This window comes from Zosterops lateralis (genome assembly GCF_965231275.1).
Source record: "Zosterops lateralis genome assembly, chromosome: 4".
NCBI lineage: Eukaryota > Metazoa > Chordata > Aves > Passeriformes > Zosteropidae > Zosterops > Zosterops lateralis.
Window position 1 is genome coordinate 60,415,114 of NC_139765.1, and position 18,517 is coordinate 60,433,630.

Sequence of the window (18,517 nt, forward strand, 5' to 3'; positions counted from 1 at the left end):
CTGTAAAAGAGAGCTTTTGAAAAGCAGGTGTAGCCGTATATGTAATCTCTCATCGACATCAACTTTAAAGAAAGCTCGGAAGTATTTTCTGTCAAAAAGTGTCACGTTCTTCCACTGAGGCAGCCGGTGGCAGTGAGGCGGGCAGAGATCGGGGTGCTCTGGCAGGCCGGGAGGCGCTTTCCCACACGGGCATCAGCCCCGGTCCCCGGCAAGAGGGGCCGTCCGGCGCAGCGGCTGCTCTGGAGCTGGGCCCGGGCGGGAGCGGGTGCGGGCGGGGCGCGGATAGGGCCGTGGCCGGGCCGGGGCCGCCCCTTTCCCGGAGCCGCGGCCGCCGAGAACCGAAACCGGCCCCCCGCGCATGCGCGCGCCGCCCCTGCCCGCCTCGGCCCCACCGCCCCCCCGGCCCCGCGCGCGCCGCCGTCCGCAGCCAGAGGGCGCTCGCAGGTCGTGCGGTGACGTCACCGAGCCGGCCCCGCCCAGACCCCAATGAAAGAGAACGTGCGGCGCGGGACGCTCCCAGCCCGCCCCTCCCCCTGCACGACCGGGGCGGAACCAATCAGAGCCCTCTCACCGCCCCGGCCCCGGCCCTCCGCCGGGTGACGTCACGGAACCGCCCTCAGCGGCGGAGCGGCGCAGCCAATCAGCGCCCCCGCGCGCGCCCGCCCCGGCCGCGATCCCGTGTTTCCGCCCCGCCCCCTCTCCCGTTCCCCCTCTCCAGCACCGGCGGTGGCGGCGCAGCCCGGTCCGGTCCTGTCCTGTCCGTGCGGGCGGCGGCGCCGCGGGGCTCGGCGACATGGAGTGCGCTGCGGCGGGGGCCGAGTTCAACATCCTCCTCGCCACCGACTCCTACAAGGTGGGCACGGGCAGTTGGGCAGGAGAGAGGGGGGTCACCTCTGCGGGTACCGGACCCGCCGGGGCGCGCCACCCGCGGGGCTCCGAGCCAGGCCAGCCCCCCCGCCACCGGTCCCCCGCCCGCCTGGCCGGGGCTGGGAGACTCCCGGGGCGCCGGTCAGGGTGCCTGGCCTCACCCGTGCCATGCGGGGGGACGGCGGAGGCCTGGCCGGGGCTGCCCCCTTGGCCCCCGGCAGCCCCGAGCCGCTCCTGGTGGTGCCCGGGGTCGCGGCGGCGGGGCCAGAAAAGAAAGTGAAAGCGGGCGCGGGGGGCGGCCTGGCGGGGGGCGGGGGCGCCCGGCCTCGGGGATGGTCCGGGCCGGCCGGGTCGGGAGGGCGCGCAGGTCGCTGCCCGGGGCGGTCATGGGCGGTCATTCCTTGGGCCCTCCCGCTCTGCTCCGCTCGCCCCGGTGGCCGCCTGCGGTGGGTTCTGTTCCTGGCGGTGATGCGGCGCGCTCCGGGACCCGGCTGGCGCAAAATACGTGTTTCCTCGCCCTGTGCTCAGCCGTGCACCGGCCACTGCGGTGTCACGTTCGCCAGGCGCGGTGGTGGTGTGGAGGGGAGCGGCGCACCGTGCGGCTCCCCCTTCGTTTCTCTGGTGCTGGCAGCGGTGGCAAAGTGCGGGCGCCCTGTCCGCGCTCCCCCCCGGGATTTGTGACCCGGAGCTCCTGACGGGCCCCGCAGAGTGTGCCGGGCCCGGTCCTGCCCCTGCGCAGCGCCGGCTCCTGGCAGCCCTCAGCCTGTGTGTGACTCCCCCGGCGCCGGACACTGTGCCCGGCCTCTCCCGGGCTGCGAGACTCCCTTATTCCCTTCAGGAGCTGCCCCGCGTTGTCGGCGGGGTTGTTGGTGGCCTAAACAAAACTACAGTAGCAGTCCTGGTTACCGTTCAGCACACTGTAAAGCGGTTTGGTCTTTTACCTCTTTGAGCATTGGGCTGCTGGGATGAGTTTCGAGGATAGAGGAGTTAAAAAAGCAAAGCTGTGTTGTGACTGGGTCTTGTTACTGAGTAACTACCAAAGTACAAATCTCAGTATGTGCTCCGGTTGTTGGCTTGAGGCGATATTACTATTGCTACTACTATTATTTTCATTATTGTTATTATTACTATACATTGCATCAAGAGGCAAAGAAAGTTAACAGTTATTGTTGCTGTTTGTGGGAAGGAGTTTTGGAAGGTGGGAAGATATTTATTTATAAGTCTTGGAGCGGCTCAGTCAGGGCATCCTGATACTGCAACTGAGGGCTGCAAAGCTGCTTCCATTCAGGGTGTAATCTGGCTACAGTGCTCTTTATGAACTAGGTTTAAGTGTTTGTTATCTAACTTACTCAAATATGGAAGACACACTCTTTTCTATGTCTGAGATTAATCACATTATATACTGCAGGCCTGGGTTTAAACAGTATCTCGTCTAAGTCTAATTTGCACACTAGTTTTTCCAAATTCTCTGGGTGTGCTCAAGGACTGGTGGTAATGCAGCGCACTGGAGTGACATAAAATCAGTTTGCTTCTGTTCTGTTTGCTGTTTCGTAGTATAGATGACTTTAAAACATTCCAGGAGTGGTAAAAATCTTAATGAGGTCAAATAAAGGCCTGAGGTATTCTTTTTTTCTTCTTCTTTTTTTTTTTTTTTTTTTTCCTCTCTTTCCAGTTTAAAACTGAATTCGGATGAGGCTTTCTGTGGCAGCTCGGAGCATTTTGTATTATATTTAGAACAGTTGCCACCCTCAGTTACTTTGTTAGGGCTATTCAAATTGTCTGTCTTTCCATATGCTTTTTTCCAAATTTTAGGAACTCCAGTGTCTCTGGACAATGCTTAAACAAGCAGCTGCTTTTATCTTGTTAGGTAATATGAGCAAACATCACTTATCTTCTCCCTGGATGATACTGTCATTTCCTAATCAATGAAACACACTTAGCGAGAGCACTTTCAGTAAAACTACACTAAGATAGCTGGTAGTTTGCAATGTCAAGCTTTTTACAGGAATTAACAAACACTCTTACTAGCAATTAAAACAGAAGTGAAAGTTGATTGGGGAATTTTTATTTTTTCTTTCTTTTTGTTTGTTTGTTTGCTTGTTTGTTTGGGGGGGGGTTGGATTGTGGGTATTTTATTTTTTTTTTATAGTTCTGCTGTATCCACAACTGTAGCATCTGTTTGTGTGTGCAGAACTGTCTGTACATGACATTTAGACTGAGAAAAAACATGGATCAACTCAGAAGTTTGTCTGGTGATCCATTGCAATAGATGCCAATCCATACAAGCTAATGTTGGTGACAAAAATCACATAGAAATAAACAGCTGTGGGGAAAAAAAGACCCAAAACATGCAGGCCATACTGAGCGGTACAACCCTAGCTTAGGCAGTTGTCCATCAGAAGAAAGTTGCGGTATCTCAGGGTCATATCTGTCACAACTGGTTAGTTTGAGTACTAGCTCCAATGTCCCAGTTCTCTGTTGCTGCAGTTCGAAATTTGGGGTGAAAAGACAACTCATTACTGGTTTAGTGCCTATACAATTTCAGAAACAAAGTAATTTGGTAGACAAAGGTTTGTCTGTTGAGCGCTAATCCAGTCTCCCCTCCTTCTACACTATTTTCCTGTTTGCATGTGCATCACAGGACATTTCTTCTTAATTTATAGAGATTATCAAATACTCAGTTTCAAAATCTTAAAAGTGTTTTTGAAAAGCTGCAGAGTGTCACGCTGATTGTTAGTAAAGTGAGTATTTCTAGACAGGAGTACTTCCCAGTAGAGTGACTATGTACTGGTTCCAGTACTGAGCTTCCAGTATAGACTGGAGCTTACTCAATTGTACAAGTGCTCCAGGATTTTGAGGCTGGGCTTCAAATTATACACTTTATCTCTAAACCCAATTAAAAGAGAAATGTTTTTACATCACTTTGATTCTTCGTGCTGTGTACTTTGTTGCATCTTCTTAAGCTTTTACAAATCCCCCAAAAGTATAATTCCTCCTGTATGCTGGGAGTTATTTGCCATCCCCTCAGAGTCTGGGTGTGGGCATATGGTATGGTGTGTGTGCAACATGCTGATAAGTAACAACAGTCTTTTTAATTCTTCTCATCATGAGACTCTCAAGAGATTCATCATTGTGGTGTTATCTGGGGATCCTCGTTGTCTTTATGTGCAGTATAGCAATGGCATTTCTATTAGTGAAGTTTTCTGCTAGTGACTTGGCATTACTGAAACGGGGAAGTATCTGAAGTCAAAGTCCTTGCTGATAGAAAGCTGCATGTGAGGGGGTATCAGCAGGCTCCTTGAAAATCACTGTTCATGCTGTGTGATGTCTTAGTCTTGTGTCTATAGCAAGACACAATTTATATAGCTAGCTGTATATAGATTATGCAATGCTCTATAGCAGTCTTGCCCCTGTGTGACAGTGGTGTTCTCTTCACCCTCTGCCCTCCCACAGTGAAAAAGTCCGTGCCCCTCAGTGCCTCGTTGGTCTGACATTGTTGACACACCTCCTCTGCATTTTCTTTCTCTGATTCCCAGTGCTCTGTTTAGCCTATGCTTGTTTATTTCTGCACAGGCAAGAAATATTCCAGGGTATATGTGGTCTGAAACTGTATTGGGAGGATGGGCTTGGCAGAGTCTATGTTCTTCAGCAGGAAGACAGCTGTGGCTGGCACAGACCTGGCCTGGGATGGATGGACCATGAGCTGCAAGTGGGGAAGGGCTATTGACTGAACCTTGTTTGCTGGAGTAATAATAGCTTATTTTGCTTTTGCCAATAGATCTATTACTGTTGCTTGGCATGTTTTGTAATTAAGCTGATAGCTATAATAAGCTGCCATGCAATTACCTCTTAGGAGGAGCTGATTTGCTATCTAGACTTTAAATGAGATCTGTTTCAGAATTAATTTCTTTCTGGATGCCTCAAGGAAACACAAAATATATGTTTTAACTCTGTATGCCTTACATGTTGAACTTTAAGTATTTTTTACTTCAAATGACTTCTTTTACTCTGTGTGGATATAGGAGAACACTGACTTCTGAAGCACTTCACATGAGCGTGTGTTTGTTCTAGGCTCTGACAGCCTGTATATTCTTTATTTAGAAGGCTAGATGTATGTGAGGAAGAGACAGGAGTACTTTTTACTACTGAATTTGACTAGTACTTAATTATTGCAAAATATTCTTTACAGCAGCCCATAAATATTTTTTTGCCTTAATTAAAATCTTGTGGGAGTGTGAATGTGTTCTCTTATCTCTTGTAATTCTTCCAGTGGAAAAGAATCTGAAACTTCTGGCTTGACACTCCTTGTAAGACACAATCCTCACGCTCTCTAGGTTCATTATCTTCCAAGTTCTGATTTGTAGTCACATGGTCCTGTTACAAACCCCAAGACATCATTGCTCAAAAGGAGCACTGCAACTGTACAGTGTTCAGACAATTTTTCAATGGGAAGCAACCCCTTCTAGAACCATTGCAGTTTTCATTGTTGAAAAGGTAAATATTTTTCCTTTTCCATTAAGGAGAAGGAAACTTTAGGCAGCATGTGCAGCAGTACAGCTGACTAGTCACAAACGTGTAAACAGTAAACATAAGGCATTTTGTCATCACTTTCATGATATTCTTGGATGTAAAACTGCTGGTTTTGACTGAGGTAGAGTTAATTTTCTTGTTAGTAGCTGGTATGAGGCTGTTTTGGATTTGTGCTGACTACAATGCTGATAATTCAGGGATATTTTTGATTTTGCTGAGCAGTGCTTGCACAAAGTCAAGGCCCTTTCTGCCCCACACGCCATCCCACCGGTGAGTGGGGGGCACAAGGAGCTGGGAGGGGACACCAGGACAGCTGACCCCGACTGACCCAAGGGATATTCCATACCACATGACATCATGATTAGCGTATAAAGCTGGGGGAAGAACGAGGAAAGGGGGGAATATAGTAGTAGCATTTGTCTTCCCCAGTAACTGCTATACAGGCTGGAGTCCTGCTTCTCTGGGAATGCTTGAACACCTACCTGCCCAAGGGAAGTGATGAATGAATTTAACAGTGTTCTGCTTTGCTTATGTGCAGAGAAGTTTTGCTTTCCCTGTTAAACTGTCTTTATCCCAACCCGTGAGTTTCCCACTTTTACCCTTCTGATTCTCTCCCCTGTCCCACTGGGAAGAGTGAGTGAATGGCAGCTGGGACTTGGTTGCTGGCTGGGACTAAACCACTACAAAAACCATTAAAGTCTTTAGTGGTAAAGTAATCTACTGCAAAATGTGGCTGGTTTTAAGCATTGTGTTTTCTCTGAGAAATTTAGAATACATTCAGCTCTAGTGCTTCCACTTGACCTTGTGTTTTAAATGAATGTGGACCTGGTCATGTATAGCACGTCTGCTGATAATGTGCAGCTTCTATAGGAATTCAGTTGCTTGCATGTGCTTTCTTTATTTTTTATAATACTGACTCATCTCTACTTTTTTTCTCACCTCTGATTCTCTTATTTTTCAATACATGTATAAAAAAATGGTGGATTGTTACATTCAGGTAAAGATATTATAAAAGAAAGGCCTTATAAAATCAGGCCTTGCTCTGCTGAATTACCAGCTAGCCTGTGAGTTCCCAGAAGAAAGAACCAAAGGAATAAAAAGTCAATTAACACAACAAATTATTCCAGTAACAGAACTGTTTGCACCTGTAATAACAAAAAGATCTGTTCCAGGAGAATCCACAAAGGAAAAATGTAAACACCGGAATAAAAGAGAGAGTCTTACCACATACACACAAAACATCTTTTAACCAATGAATTAAGTGGCAAGAAAACTGCTAGCTAGTTAGTTAGTGGATGAACATCTGAAGTCTGTAAAAACTGTATAAAAATGAGTTATGTGAATAAAGATTTGGCTTTTCCTGCATGAAGAAACTGAGGACTACCCGCTTTATTGCAACAGTGGATGAACTCAAATATAGATACATTAGAAGTAATACATGGTCATCATTCAAGTCATAACCTCCATTAGCTTATCTCTCTCATCTCACAAGAGCATCTCCCAATACTCTCACTTTGATTCTTAAATATTGCCTCAATATTTTGCATTCTAATAAGGGACTTGGAGTCTCCCTAAAGCTTTTTTTTTTTTTTAATGTTAATCTGAAGCTCGTGTAATCAAAATAGTAAGATTGTACTTGACTCTTAGATTTTTTTTTTTAACTCACTTAAAAATGTCTTGCACTTTACCTGCAATTGTTGCATGCCCTTTCTCTTGAGTTATTAAAGATTGATTCTTCTGACATTTCCTCTCTTGTTTAAATAAACTTATCATTTAACCATATTGGCTTTTGGTTTGGTTTTCATTTCCACTGTTGTGCATTCCTTCTGTGATTGCTTTGAATGCTACCAAAGCATCTGTTGAATATAACTGTTAGTTACAGTTGTATTGGGTGTTTTCCTGAAGAAGGTCACAATGCCTTATATCTGCTGTTAGTTATCTCACTCAGTGAGGTGTATCTGATAGCTCCTAAGTCCTGGTTCATCTCCTTATTGTTGCTAATAGTGTTGTTTTCCATGTAGGTTGTTGGAAAAATTTGATTTTAGCTGCTCTGTTGGCTAAATCTCCTAAAGGTTTAGGTAAAGCAGTATTTCATGTGGGCCTGATATTTCTGGGTCTGAGAGATTTTAGCCTGCTAGCAGCTGCTAACTTTTTCCCAAGGAAAAATTTCTCAAGAAAGCTTCTTCTCAAAACAATCTTGGCAAACAGCTATTCTTTCTCCAGGTGATGTTTTGCTGTTTCTGTAGTTCAACCAATGGGAGTAGAGAGGTGTTGTTCCTATTCACCAATCATGTTAAGTCTGTATTGGAACACCTTATAAAAGGTAGTGAGTATTAAACAATAAAGCCTTTTCTCTATGCTCTTTGCCTTCTGAAATATTTGGAGTCTCTCATCTTTCTTTCATGTCCTACAATGACAATTTCATACCATGGCCTCTTTCCACAAGGTTTGCAAATAATATGTAATGCTACAATTCATGGAGGTCTTAGAGTGCTTTGCAGAAGTCTCCCCAGTGTAAATACCAGCAGCACCACTGCACTAAAATCATCTATCTCAGTAAGGTGTACAGGGGATGAGGATTCCCCAAGTATCTCTGGCAGATCAAGGCTTGCAGTGCAGTGACCAAGCCTGTGCTTTGGGCCCTCGTGCTGCAGACGTGCAGTGTCCTGACCAAGTGCCCCAGTGTCCTGGCCATGCTACTTCTTTCTGGCTTACCTGCCACCTGTCCCTCTGATTCTTCATGGTTGTGGCTGTGTGCCACCATGGGTTTTGTGACCAGATTGTTCTGTAACCATTTGGCACAAAGGATTTTTCAAAATAGCTCCAGAAAGTTCAAATACTGTCTTACTTGAACTGGTATCATCTTATCACATGAGAGTTACAGTACAGGCAAAATCCTGCTGGGTAAATGTTTGGGGGTTTGCTTTCTTTCCTGGAGACAGGGCTTGTAAGTATCTTTCTGATGGTTCATGTTGGCATCTGACATAGGGGAGCGTCAGGAATTACCACCAGTGGAGATTTTGGCCACACCTGACTTCTCACATCCCATCTGTTTTTCCCATGTTTTCAAATGGTTGAATTATACAGGCTTAAATAACCATTTAAAGTAAGTTCGTTGCAATATCTTGTACAACAAAGCTTGTAGATTATAAGAATATTTGTATTTTTATGTCAAAAATCTTATCTAGCTCAGAAAAATGCTGTGTTTACATCAGTCATCACCATTTTCTGATGAATACCCATTAATTCCTTTTTCTTAAAATTTAACTCTTAATGTTTGAAGTGGTTTTTTTGATAGATGATCTAAATGCAATTTGTGCTTCATGTATTTTAATAGATGTAGTCCCTGTGGAAATATTCTTTGTTCAGAATATACCTTTATTTGCATTAAATTTAATAAGGAACTATCACAACTGGAATAAAAGTGCTCTATTTCAGTCATAGTACATAATCTTGTAGGTAGTAGTTCCAAGGCTGTTTGTCATATGTTTTATAGACAAAACCTAAACCACAGCCTTTGAACTAAACATCAAAAGGCCTTTGAAGATACTTGGGAGAGTTGTTTTTTTGTAAGGGTCTCTTAATCCCACTAGAGGCTTTTGTTTGCTTTTCTGTTTGTTGGTTAGGGGTTTTTTTCCTTCCTGAAGAGAAGGGGTTTCCTATTGACTTTATAGTCACTCCTAGTTATCCAGAGCTCATCTGTACAAGTCCTGCTTCTGTCACCCCCTAACTGAAAGCAGAGTTATCAATACTCTCTCGATCTCTAAGTCACATAAAATTTAATTTCAAATATTGTACATTGCCTCTGTTGTTCTTTCTATTCTCCTTTTGGATACAGAAAGGTACAAGTTTTCATCTGACAAGAAGGAAAGATCAACAAGAGGCATTTTTTGAACCATAGTTTTCAGCTTCTAAGTGCTTTATAGCATTGTGTCAGGTTTTTTCTTGTTGGTTGGTTGGTTTTGTTTTCAGTGGCATTCTTTGTGTCTTCTGTGAACTATTCTCACTCCTAGACCTTGATCTTTTTCACAATGTTTTTACCATCAGGCATTTCACTACATGCCAAACCTCTTGACCACCAGTGTGGCAGATGGGTATTTTTCCCTCATGTCATAGAAGCCCAGAAATAACAGCCAATGCAATCAGCTGCTCTGACATTTTGTGGGCAGATATTCCTGATAAGTATGGTGGGTGCCCTGTCTGTGGGTCTGGGAGCAAAACAGACGGCCAGATGACTGAGCAGGGGTTGTAGGTCTTGTGCTTAGCTTCTCACACCTGTACAACATAGAATCAAAGAATAGTTTGGGTTGAAAGGGGCTTTAAAAGGCCGTCTAGTCCAGCCTCTCTGCAATGAGCAGGGACATCTTCGACTAGGTCAGTTTGTCCAACTTGACCTTGAGTGTATCCAGGGGTGGGTCATCCATCACCTCTCTGGGCAACCTATTCCAGTGTTTCACTACCTTCATCATAAAAAACATTATTATATCTTGTCTGAATCTACCCTCCTTTAGTTTTAAACCATCACTCCTTGTCCTGTTGCTACAGGCCCTGCTAAAAAGTGTGTCCACATCTTTTTTGTAAGTCCCCTTCAAGTAACCAATGATTGTTAAGTGTGGTACTTTTAAGATTGTGATTGTACCTTTAAATATTGAGTAATATTTAAGGGTGTCTCAGCTTTGTAGATAAGACTAGCAGCTTTGTGGAATGTTAAATGAAGTATCTTTAAAATTACAGCTGTAAGGTTTGCTTAGATGTAAATATTTTAGTTGTCAGGGATGTGTTTTTTCATTGTTTAAATAGATTTTAATGTGTGAAGAATATAATTGAATATCACACATGTGATTTGCAAAGTTAGCTCCTTATCTCCTTCAAGTACTTAAAGCAATTAAATCAATGAAATTATATTTCTGTCAAACATGAAATTTTCATATAGGTTTGAATCCCTAGAAGTAACTATTTTCTGGACACTAGCTAATATTTATTTTTCAGGTTAAGATCTAATCTTAAGTGGGAAAAGATAGCTAAACCTGTAAGACAGTGTTTGAGAAACTTGATTGGGTTTTTTTTTAGGTTGAAACTGTCAGCAAGGTAGTCAGGAGGAGCTGTATCCCCAGGTATGCTATATAAAGGATAAATCTGTTACATTTCAGCCTGATTTCAGCTCTCAAGTTCTGGTTTGCAGCCAGAGCACTGTGTTTTGTGAGCATGCTTCAAAGCAGAGCTAGAATAGGAAGTCCCTAAAAAATGTGCATAAACGCAATAAGAAAAGGTGACACCAACTCAGTGGGTGCACTGTGCACCCTAAGCTAATTTGGGCATGTAACCATTTTGACAGAGAAATATATAGTGGAAGGAGATGCCTTTGAACTGCCAAAGTTGAGTATATTTTCAAGACGTGAGCTAAAGATCACGCAAATTTTCACTACAATACAGGTGTTGGCTCCAGGAACTTGCCCATAGTTGGTAGGTTGTATAATTAAACTTTTTAAAAGAAACCTGAGTGTCCTGTCTCATGCAGATACAGTTTTCACTGGTTTGAACCGTTATGGTGAGAGTGGCAGCATTGCCTTGGTTTGCTCCCGAGCTCACCACAAAGAATTGAGATCCTCCTTTGGAGGATTGGTCCTGGGACATCTGCTGTGTACACTTGCAGCTGCAGGGCTCTGTGTTGAGCCTTTACTCTGAAATCACAAACTGAAAAGTTCAGTCCCAGTTGTAAAACAAAGCAAAATTTTTCATGAAGTTGCTGTAATTTACCTTGGTGGCACCAGTGGAAAGGAAGGAGTTCCCAATCTCTATGTCTTTATAGTGCATGAGCATTCTAAAGATTTGTTACAGGATCTTTTTCTTAAAATGCATTTAATACAATTTCTTATAAAGGGTTTTTTGTGTGCGTGTATATATATATCTATATATATATGTATGTATCTGTGTGTTTATATATGCACTGGTTAGAAAGACATGTCAACTGGAGCCTATTTTTGTCTGCTCCATAGTAAAGAAGAGAAGATGAGTGGGTGTGTTTTCTTTTGTACGGGCATTTTGTTTTCCTTTAGATGTGATGGTATCACGCAGAGAGTTTTCTGTGAGCTGGCAATGTAATGTACGTGGAAGCTCTGCACAGAACTAGGAAAGGGCATGTTATAATTTGTGAAGCAAGACATTTATTAATAGCTAGAGCTAAATCTAAAAGCCAGGTTTTGTCTTAGGGTCTGACATTGCTACTCTTAAGCATTCTGCTTTTGAGTGGCTGTGGAATCGTAACAGAATAAGTCTGTGCACTATTAAATGCCTGTGGTGCCATGTTTTGTTTGAAGTCAGGGCAGAAAACATGCAATGACAAGCTTGGGGTTTATTTGATTGGCCTTGTAAACCTCACACAAGCAAAGACAATAGAATGATCTTTAAATTGACCTTTCTTGAATGTTTCCTTGCAGCACTGGAAACACAACCATAACAGTCTTGTGCTGGTATAGGAGAACCAAAAAATTCAGTTGAATAGTTCAATGTCCAAACTAGTGAAATACTAAATTTAAATTACATTTGAGAGGTGAAGGAAAACTGTCATTTTAAAATCCTTTAATGTACAGTTATAGGAATACAGGTAAGGCAACCTTCAAATATTTTTCTTTGAGAATTTCAGAGATATATTTAAAAAATCAGGACAAGAAGGGAGAAGCAGTAAAGCTATCCCTTTTCCAATTCCTTGTCATATCAGAAACAGAAAATTTTAAGGTTATTTGCAGTAACAGCAGGAAACGTATAATGAATCCATGCTCTAACCTGTAAATATGGGAGTTTGAAAAATATTCAGACATGAGTTTCACACCGTTTGAGTTTTTTTCTGATGTACGATGTTGCTTTTTCAACTGTAGGAACAGTTTTTCTTGTATGGAATGTATAGACTTGTTCACAGACTTCTCATCATAATTTGGGAAAACTTTTGTTACCTTCAACTTTGGGGATGCCTTATCTCGATTTGTATATTCTGTAATTTAAACATTGTAATTTAAACATTGATAGTACAAAGTTTCTATCCTGTATTTTTGTTTAATATGGAATTAAGGATTTTGCATGGAGTTTCCTTTACACATTAAGAGATGAAATTTTGCAGGTTTAAGGTTTTAAGTGTTTAGAGTGTACTTGTTTCAAATGCTGTTATTACTCGAAGTACATTTCTGGCTAGATTTACTATCAGGAACACTGAAAAGCTGTAATAGCTGAATTACGCATAACATTGTGTGTTTTATGACCAGTTTTCCACATAATACACACAGGTAGCAACTTCTCATGCTTCCTTTACATTGCATGTGAACTTTTTCAAATTTGGAAAAGAAGTCCCTCCTAGGGAACTCTGTAGGGAGGTGCAAACCTCGGGTAGATTTTAGCAGCATTTCTGATAGGTAATTACAGGTTTGTAAACTGGCTTTGCTGTAACCAGGGCTTGAGAGACCCACACTGCTCACAGGGAATAGGGAGCTTGGGTAAAGACCATTGCCAGTGCCTTCTTCAGCCTGGATGGCTTTTATCTGAGCTATGGGATGGTAACCTTCAAAACCTCAGTCAAATACAAGCAGGTATTTGGTAGTGGGATGGAATTTTGTGCTTCCTGTAGCTCTTAGGCTTGGCCAAAGTGTGGTAGAGCGAAAACTGCCCAGGCAAACTGGTGCTCAGTGCTGCTCCTAAAATCCTAGCCAGTCTTTCCCAGTTAATCAAAGTGAAGTCATCAGGGGAGGGGGAAGAAGAATTGATAAAGAAGCAAAGAATAACAGAGGGAAGACAGTCTTTTGAACTGAAAATTGAAGGAGGTTAAAAACCTGGAAATTCCCTAAATACTTGTGTAGAATGTGAGTGGATAAATAATCACAGTCCAGAAGAGCTGGGAGTTACTTTTAAGCTTTAATGTACAAATATTATTTCTCTTGTGCTTTGTAGTGATGTTTCGAGTTCTTACTGAATTTTTTTTTTGATGTAGGTTACACACTACAAGCAATATCCACCTAACACGAGCAAAGTATATTCCTACTTTGAATGTCGTGAAAAGAAGACTGAAAATTCCAAATTAAAGAAAGTGAAATATGGAGAAACAGTTTTTTATGGCTTGCAGTACATTCTGAATAAATATTTAAAAGGTAACTGTCTCAAATTCCAGTAAAACCTTTCCTCTGATGAAATATCTTAACTTTTTCTCAAGCTTGTAGTTTTATAGTTGAAACAATTCCAGGTTATTCTGATACACTACAAGTAGTGACGTGCATAATATCGTATTTATGTGATTGTGAAAAAAGTTGTCCACCCTCATAAATTGGTATTGACTTCTTAATCCAGTCACCTCTCTACTAAGTTTATTTATGCCAGTAGTGCATTAAAAATGAAAAGGTGTTCATGTCCCAACTTCAGTGGGCAAAATTGAAATGAATGGAAAGAGACCAAAACTGTGCATAGGGTCACAAGCAGATAGATTTGATGGAAAATACATTTTACACTTTGAACATTAATTCAGTTCTGCATTTGCTGGTTTGTTTACTGTGTAAACCAGTAATGGTTTTAAATTTCCTTAAATTAAATTTTAATTTTCCTTAAATTTTGGATGGCCATCACCTTAGATCATTGAGTATGGCAGCTACATGTGAAAGGGGGTTTTGTACTGATAATTTTAAGAGTAACATCTGAAAATTCTTTGGTGCTGGTTAAGATCTTGTTTGCTTTTTTGCCTTATGTACGAATATCATCTGTTCTGACCTGAGTGCATGTTGCCTTCTGCCCAGCTTTAAAGGAAAAAACTATAGTCATATGTCTTACATGTCTTTGCTTTGATCCAATAAACATCTCTGCCAATTCCACCAAAGACTGAAATTCCATTATAATCAAAACATTTGATAATTTTGTTTCTTTTGTCTTTAGCAATCTGAGGGTTGTTCTCTAAGGCAGATGACTGGCCCTAGAGCAGTAGCATGCTTATTCAAATAATGTGGTTAATCTGCTGGTTCCTATCACAAAGTGGTCAGTCAAAGGTTGGTTGCAAAGTGTCTCCATGGGCATAGCTTGACCCTTGTGCTAGGTATGTCCTTGCTGCATGTGCCAACTTGCACAATCTACACATTCCTCTGGCAAAAGAGCTACTGTTAAACCTCTTCACTGGTTTTTGACCGTCATAAAGGAGTGATAATCTCAACGTGTTTTTCTGAGTCACCTGCAAATCACAAATGTATTTTACTCTCATGGTTTCTTCAGCATTCTAATCTATATAATAAATGAAAGTAAAGTTTGGTTTAAGCATTTTGCATTTGATGTTTTCTTCATATTTTTGTCAAAGGCAAAGTAACTTTGCTGTTCCTGAACCTTTTTGTTATGTATTTTATCAGTTGATGAATATTGCAAGTTTTTAAGTTTTAATCTGTTTCTGAAACTCCAGGTAAAGTGGTGACCAAAGAGAAAATCAAGGAAGCCAAAGAAGTATATAGGGAGCATTTTCAAGATGATGTCTTCAATGAAAAGGGATGGAACTATATTCTAGAGGTAAAAAAAATTGCAAAAATAGTTGAAGATCATTGTGAGGGATTTCTGAATCAACTGTAGAATAAATATGACAGCCTCTCCTTTTAATCTTGATAGTAAAGACTGGATAAATTTAGCTTTTCATGTTTAGTGTACAGGGAGTAGCAGCTGTCAAAGAATAATCATATAATTGTATTTCCTTAGTGAAAAGTAATTTTCATCCTTTCAGATGCCAAATGCAGCTTTGCAGGTAATAAGGATTTATGGCTGCCGTCAGCCAGCCCCTGTGAGTGGGGGCTTGTTGGCAGGTTTCCATCTGTGATACAGCACTCAGTGGTTGCCTGCATCATTTACATTCTCTAACTAATCATTACAGTTTTTACTCTAATGCAGAAAGCATTACAACTTCTTGGGTGTATAAATAGTTCCAGAAAATGCATGTTTTGTTCAGTTGTTTTGTAAATTTTTCAGAGATATCAATGTTAAATTTTATTATAAAATACAAGGCTTGAGCACTTCTAACACACAAGGCATTTCAAGTTAAGTCTTTTCACAATTACCCTTTTCCCCTTTTGTTTAAAAAAAGTGTTAGACTTAAAGTAATTGGATACATTTCTTCTCTGTAATAGCAGCAGATTTAGACTAATAGCATCCATCAGAGCTGTACTAATCTCTGCTTATTAATTAAATGCTAAGTTTCATTGTGGGTTCTGGTGAATGAATATTTTTGACATTTGAAAGCCCTTTTTTCAGTCCTTTGTATTTATATTTTCCTGGATGCCCTAATTGTATGTGTTTTTATGGTAACATCTGTTTATATAATATATCTGGGTATCATCCTGCCACTGGGGTGGACCATAGGTGTACAAGAAAAGAGTGAATTTCAACTAAATGTTGCAAATGGCAGCAAGATAAATAAGCCCACAGTTTTCTAAGAGTTATGGAGAGGTTTGTAGAGGACTTGCATCTAGTTCAAATAACTACAAATGTGAATTCAATACATATTTGTGTTTAAGCTACATTATACGTTGTGAACTGCTTTCATCTGCGTTAAAGCTTGATCCCTCTTTGGATAAACGGAATTAATGCACTTCTAATGTTGCATGTCTGCCCTCACTGAGTTGTAATGTGACTTGACTAAGTCCATTCAACTTTTGGTCTAGTCAAAATAAGCATTCCTGCATATCCTCTGTGTATGTTTATTCTTTTGTCAGGTTTTCCCATTGAAAATGTGTGGATGTGTGTGTGTGTCTATATATATAAAAAACCCAAACATGATTTTCATGTCTTGATCTCATATGCTGGTGGCTCTCAAACTGGAAGTGTTTGTGTGCCCTTTATGCAGAGTCCCTGCTTCTGCTCACTGAATTCCAGTATATGTTCAGTGTTTTTCCCTAGCTCAGTTGCCTCAGGTGTGGTAGGTTAAGTGGAAGGTGCACTGGCTGTGTGAGTGAAGTGCCAGGATGAATTTGAAATGTACACGTATCAGTTTGTGCTGAGAGTAAATGAATGGGTAAATACTGATAGGGTGAAAGGGTAGAAGAAAGGAATGGGTTTCCTGGAGAACAATGGGCTGGTGTAAAGGCTGGAAGTTGGCAGGAATAGATGATGAGTGATAGCAATGTAAGCCCTGAATTGTACAAGTCAAGTCTATCCAAAATTTCTGCAAAGGGCTCTAATACAGAGCCATGGCATGATCACAGCACTTTTTTCCATGGACAAAATCAACACCTACAGCAATTTTGAAATCCATTTGTTTGGGTTTTTTTTCACTTAACTATACTTTTGCCTTCATTGAATCATTAATAAATTATTTAGAGCCTTTTTGAAGGCTTTATTGTCTTTTATTAATCCATATATCTCCAAATCTGGCAACTAAACCCTGTGTGGTGTATAAACATAATTTGCTTCAGGTTATATTGCATTTTTGAATAAACTTTTAAATTGTGAGGTAGAAGAGATTCTGATGTCTGTTGAGTACTGGAGAATATGCTTTGATGCTACTCATGAATCTGTAATTTCTCTGAATTGATGCAAATTTTTGTTGCCTTTAACATGGTATCTCATGGGAAGCTTTCTGTCAAAATATATTACCATCCAAAACATTTTCAGTATTGCCAGTACAGCTTGCAGAGCTCTTTCAGAAAGTTACAATTACTCTTCTAGAGTTGCTATTTGAAGGTTACTCTTTTTCAAAAGGCGTATTTCATACAATGTTTAGAGCCCTTTGGGGATAAAAGACTGATGAAAGAGTGACATTCCAATATGAGACTTCATGTTTAGTGAGTAATTGAGATGAAAATATTCTCTAAAATAGTTATTAAATGGATCCTGCCATAATAAATGAACAAAGCACACATCTATGCTAAGCAAAACCAGTGGATTTTTTAAAGATCTGGATAGTAGCTAAACTTTATTTAGCTTACTGCATGTGAAAGCATTGAAGAAAATGAGTCATAAATATTTCTTGTTCTGTGACTAGAACTTACAAATTTTTATAGAATACTTAAGATTTCCTGGCTCAGTTTGCTCAAGGAATAGAACTGATAGCCACTATTCATTTTGATAAAGAGACTGGTTTTTAAGTTACGGGAATTTTATCCTTACGGATACGGATTTTTTTCCTTAATTTGAACTGGTGAGATTATTTTTAAAGTTGAAGGAAATTAAGAAGAAGAAAGCATTTACTTACCCATAGCCTGACTTTTATCTATTGCAGTTAAATAAAAGAGCTGTAGGTGCTAATCTTTCCTGTTGTCTAACCATATTACTGTTTCTTACACAGAAATACGATGGCCATCTTCCCATAGAAATAAAGGCAGTTCCTGAAGGCTCTGTAATTCCCAGAGGAAATGTTCTTTTCACAGTAGAAAACACAGATCCAGAGTGCTACTGGCTCACAAATTGGATTGAGGTAAATTTTGGAAATTTAATGTGTTTTTTTCTAAGTAAAGAATAATGCACTTAAATTAAAGGTTGAATCCTGTATTACTTTAAGGGAAATCTCTGGCATCTTTCATTTTCTGCTTTAATTCTTTTCTGTAGTCATCTTACCTTTTTCCCTCACCTGCCAAGAGATCATAATAATTGTACAGGATATTCACAGCAGTACTTTTGTCCATAGAAAAAGGAGGATGGGGGGAACTGTGTGTCAGTAGTTTGCTACTGATAACTCCTGAGAAGGTCAATACCTTGTCTACCTTATAAAAGCTAATTACTTAAGCCCAAAAGCAAACTGTTGAAGGCATCAGTACTTTCTGAACAGGGAATGAAAGTAAATAGACCTTTTTGTGCCTGATTAAATGCCAAGTCGGCATTGTCAAGCTCTAAACAAATATGCACCTTATATTGTGGTGGATTTTCTTTTAGACTATTCTTGTGCAGTCATGGTACCCAATCACAGTGGCTACAAACTCTAGAGAGCAGAAAAAAATTTTGGCCAAATATTTGCTGGAGACTTCTGGCAGCTTGGAAGGACTGGAATATAAACTGCATGACTTTGGCTACAGAGGAGTTTCTTCACAAGAGGTAAACCTGCTTGTCTAACAGTTTAAAAAGTCTGATTGTTCTTAACTATGAAGAGTTGTAGCATGTGTCTGTTAACCTCTGTGGCTCTGTTCTG

At 41.0% G+C, this 18,517-nt stretch overlaps 1 protein-coding gene across 2 annotated transcripts in view; it reads left to right on the forward strand.

Moving 5' to 3' along the window:
* Nucleotides 1-722: 722 nt before the first annotated feature.
* NAMPT (nicotinamide phosphoribosyltransferase) overlaps nt 723-18,517 on the forward strand; it is a 31,805-nt gene continuing 14,010 nt past the window's right edge. Inside the window, exons 1-5 of one of the 2 annotated variants that reach the window (XM_083859284.1) lie at nt 723-853; nt 13,373-13,529; nt 14,813-14,916; nt 17,681-17,809; nt 18,265-18,423. In XM_083859284.1, coding sequence (XP_083715410.1) covers nt 794-853; nt 13,373-13,529; nt 14,813-14,916; nt 17,681-17,809; nt 18,265-18,423 — 609 coding nt within the window. In that variant the 5' untranslated portion in view covers nt 723-793. The remainder of the gene's footprint in view (nt 854-13,372; nt 13,530-14,812; nt 14,917-17,680; nt 17,810-18,264; nt 18,424-18,517) is intronic. The other variant, XM_083859285.1, reaches the window with a different exon arrangement.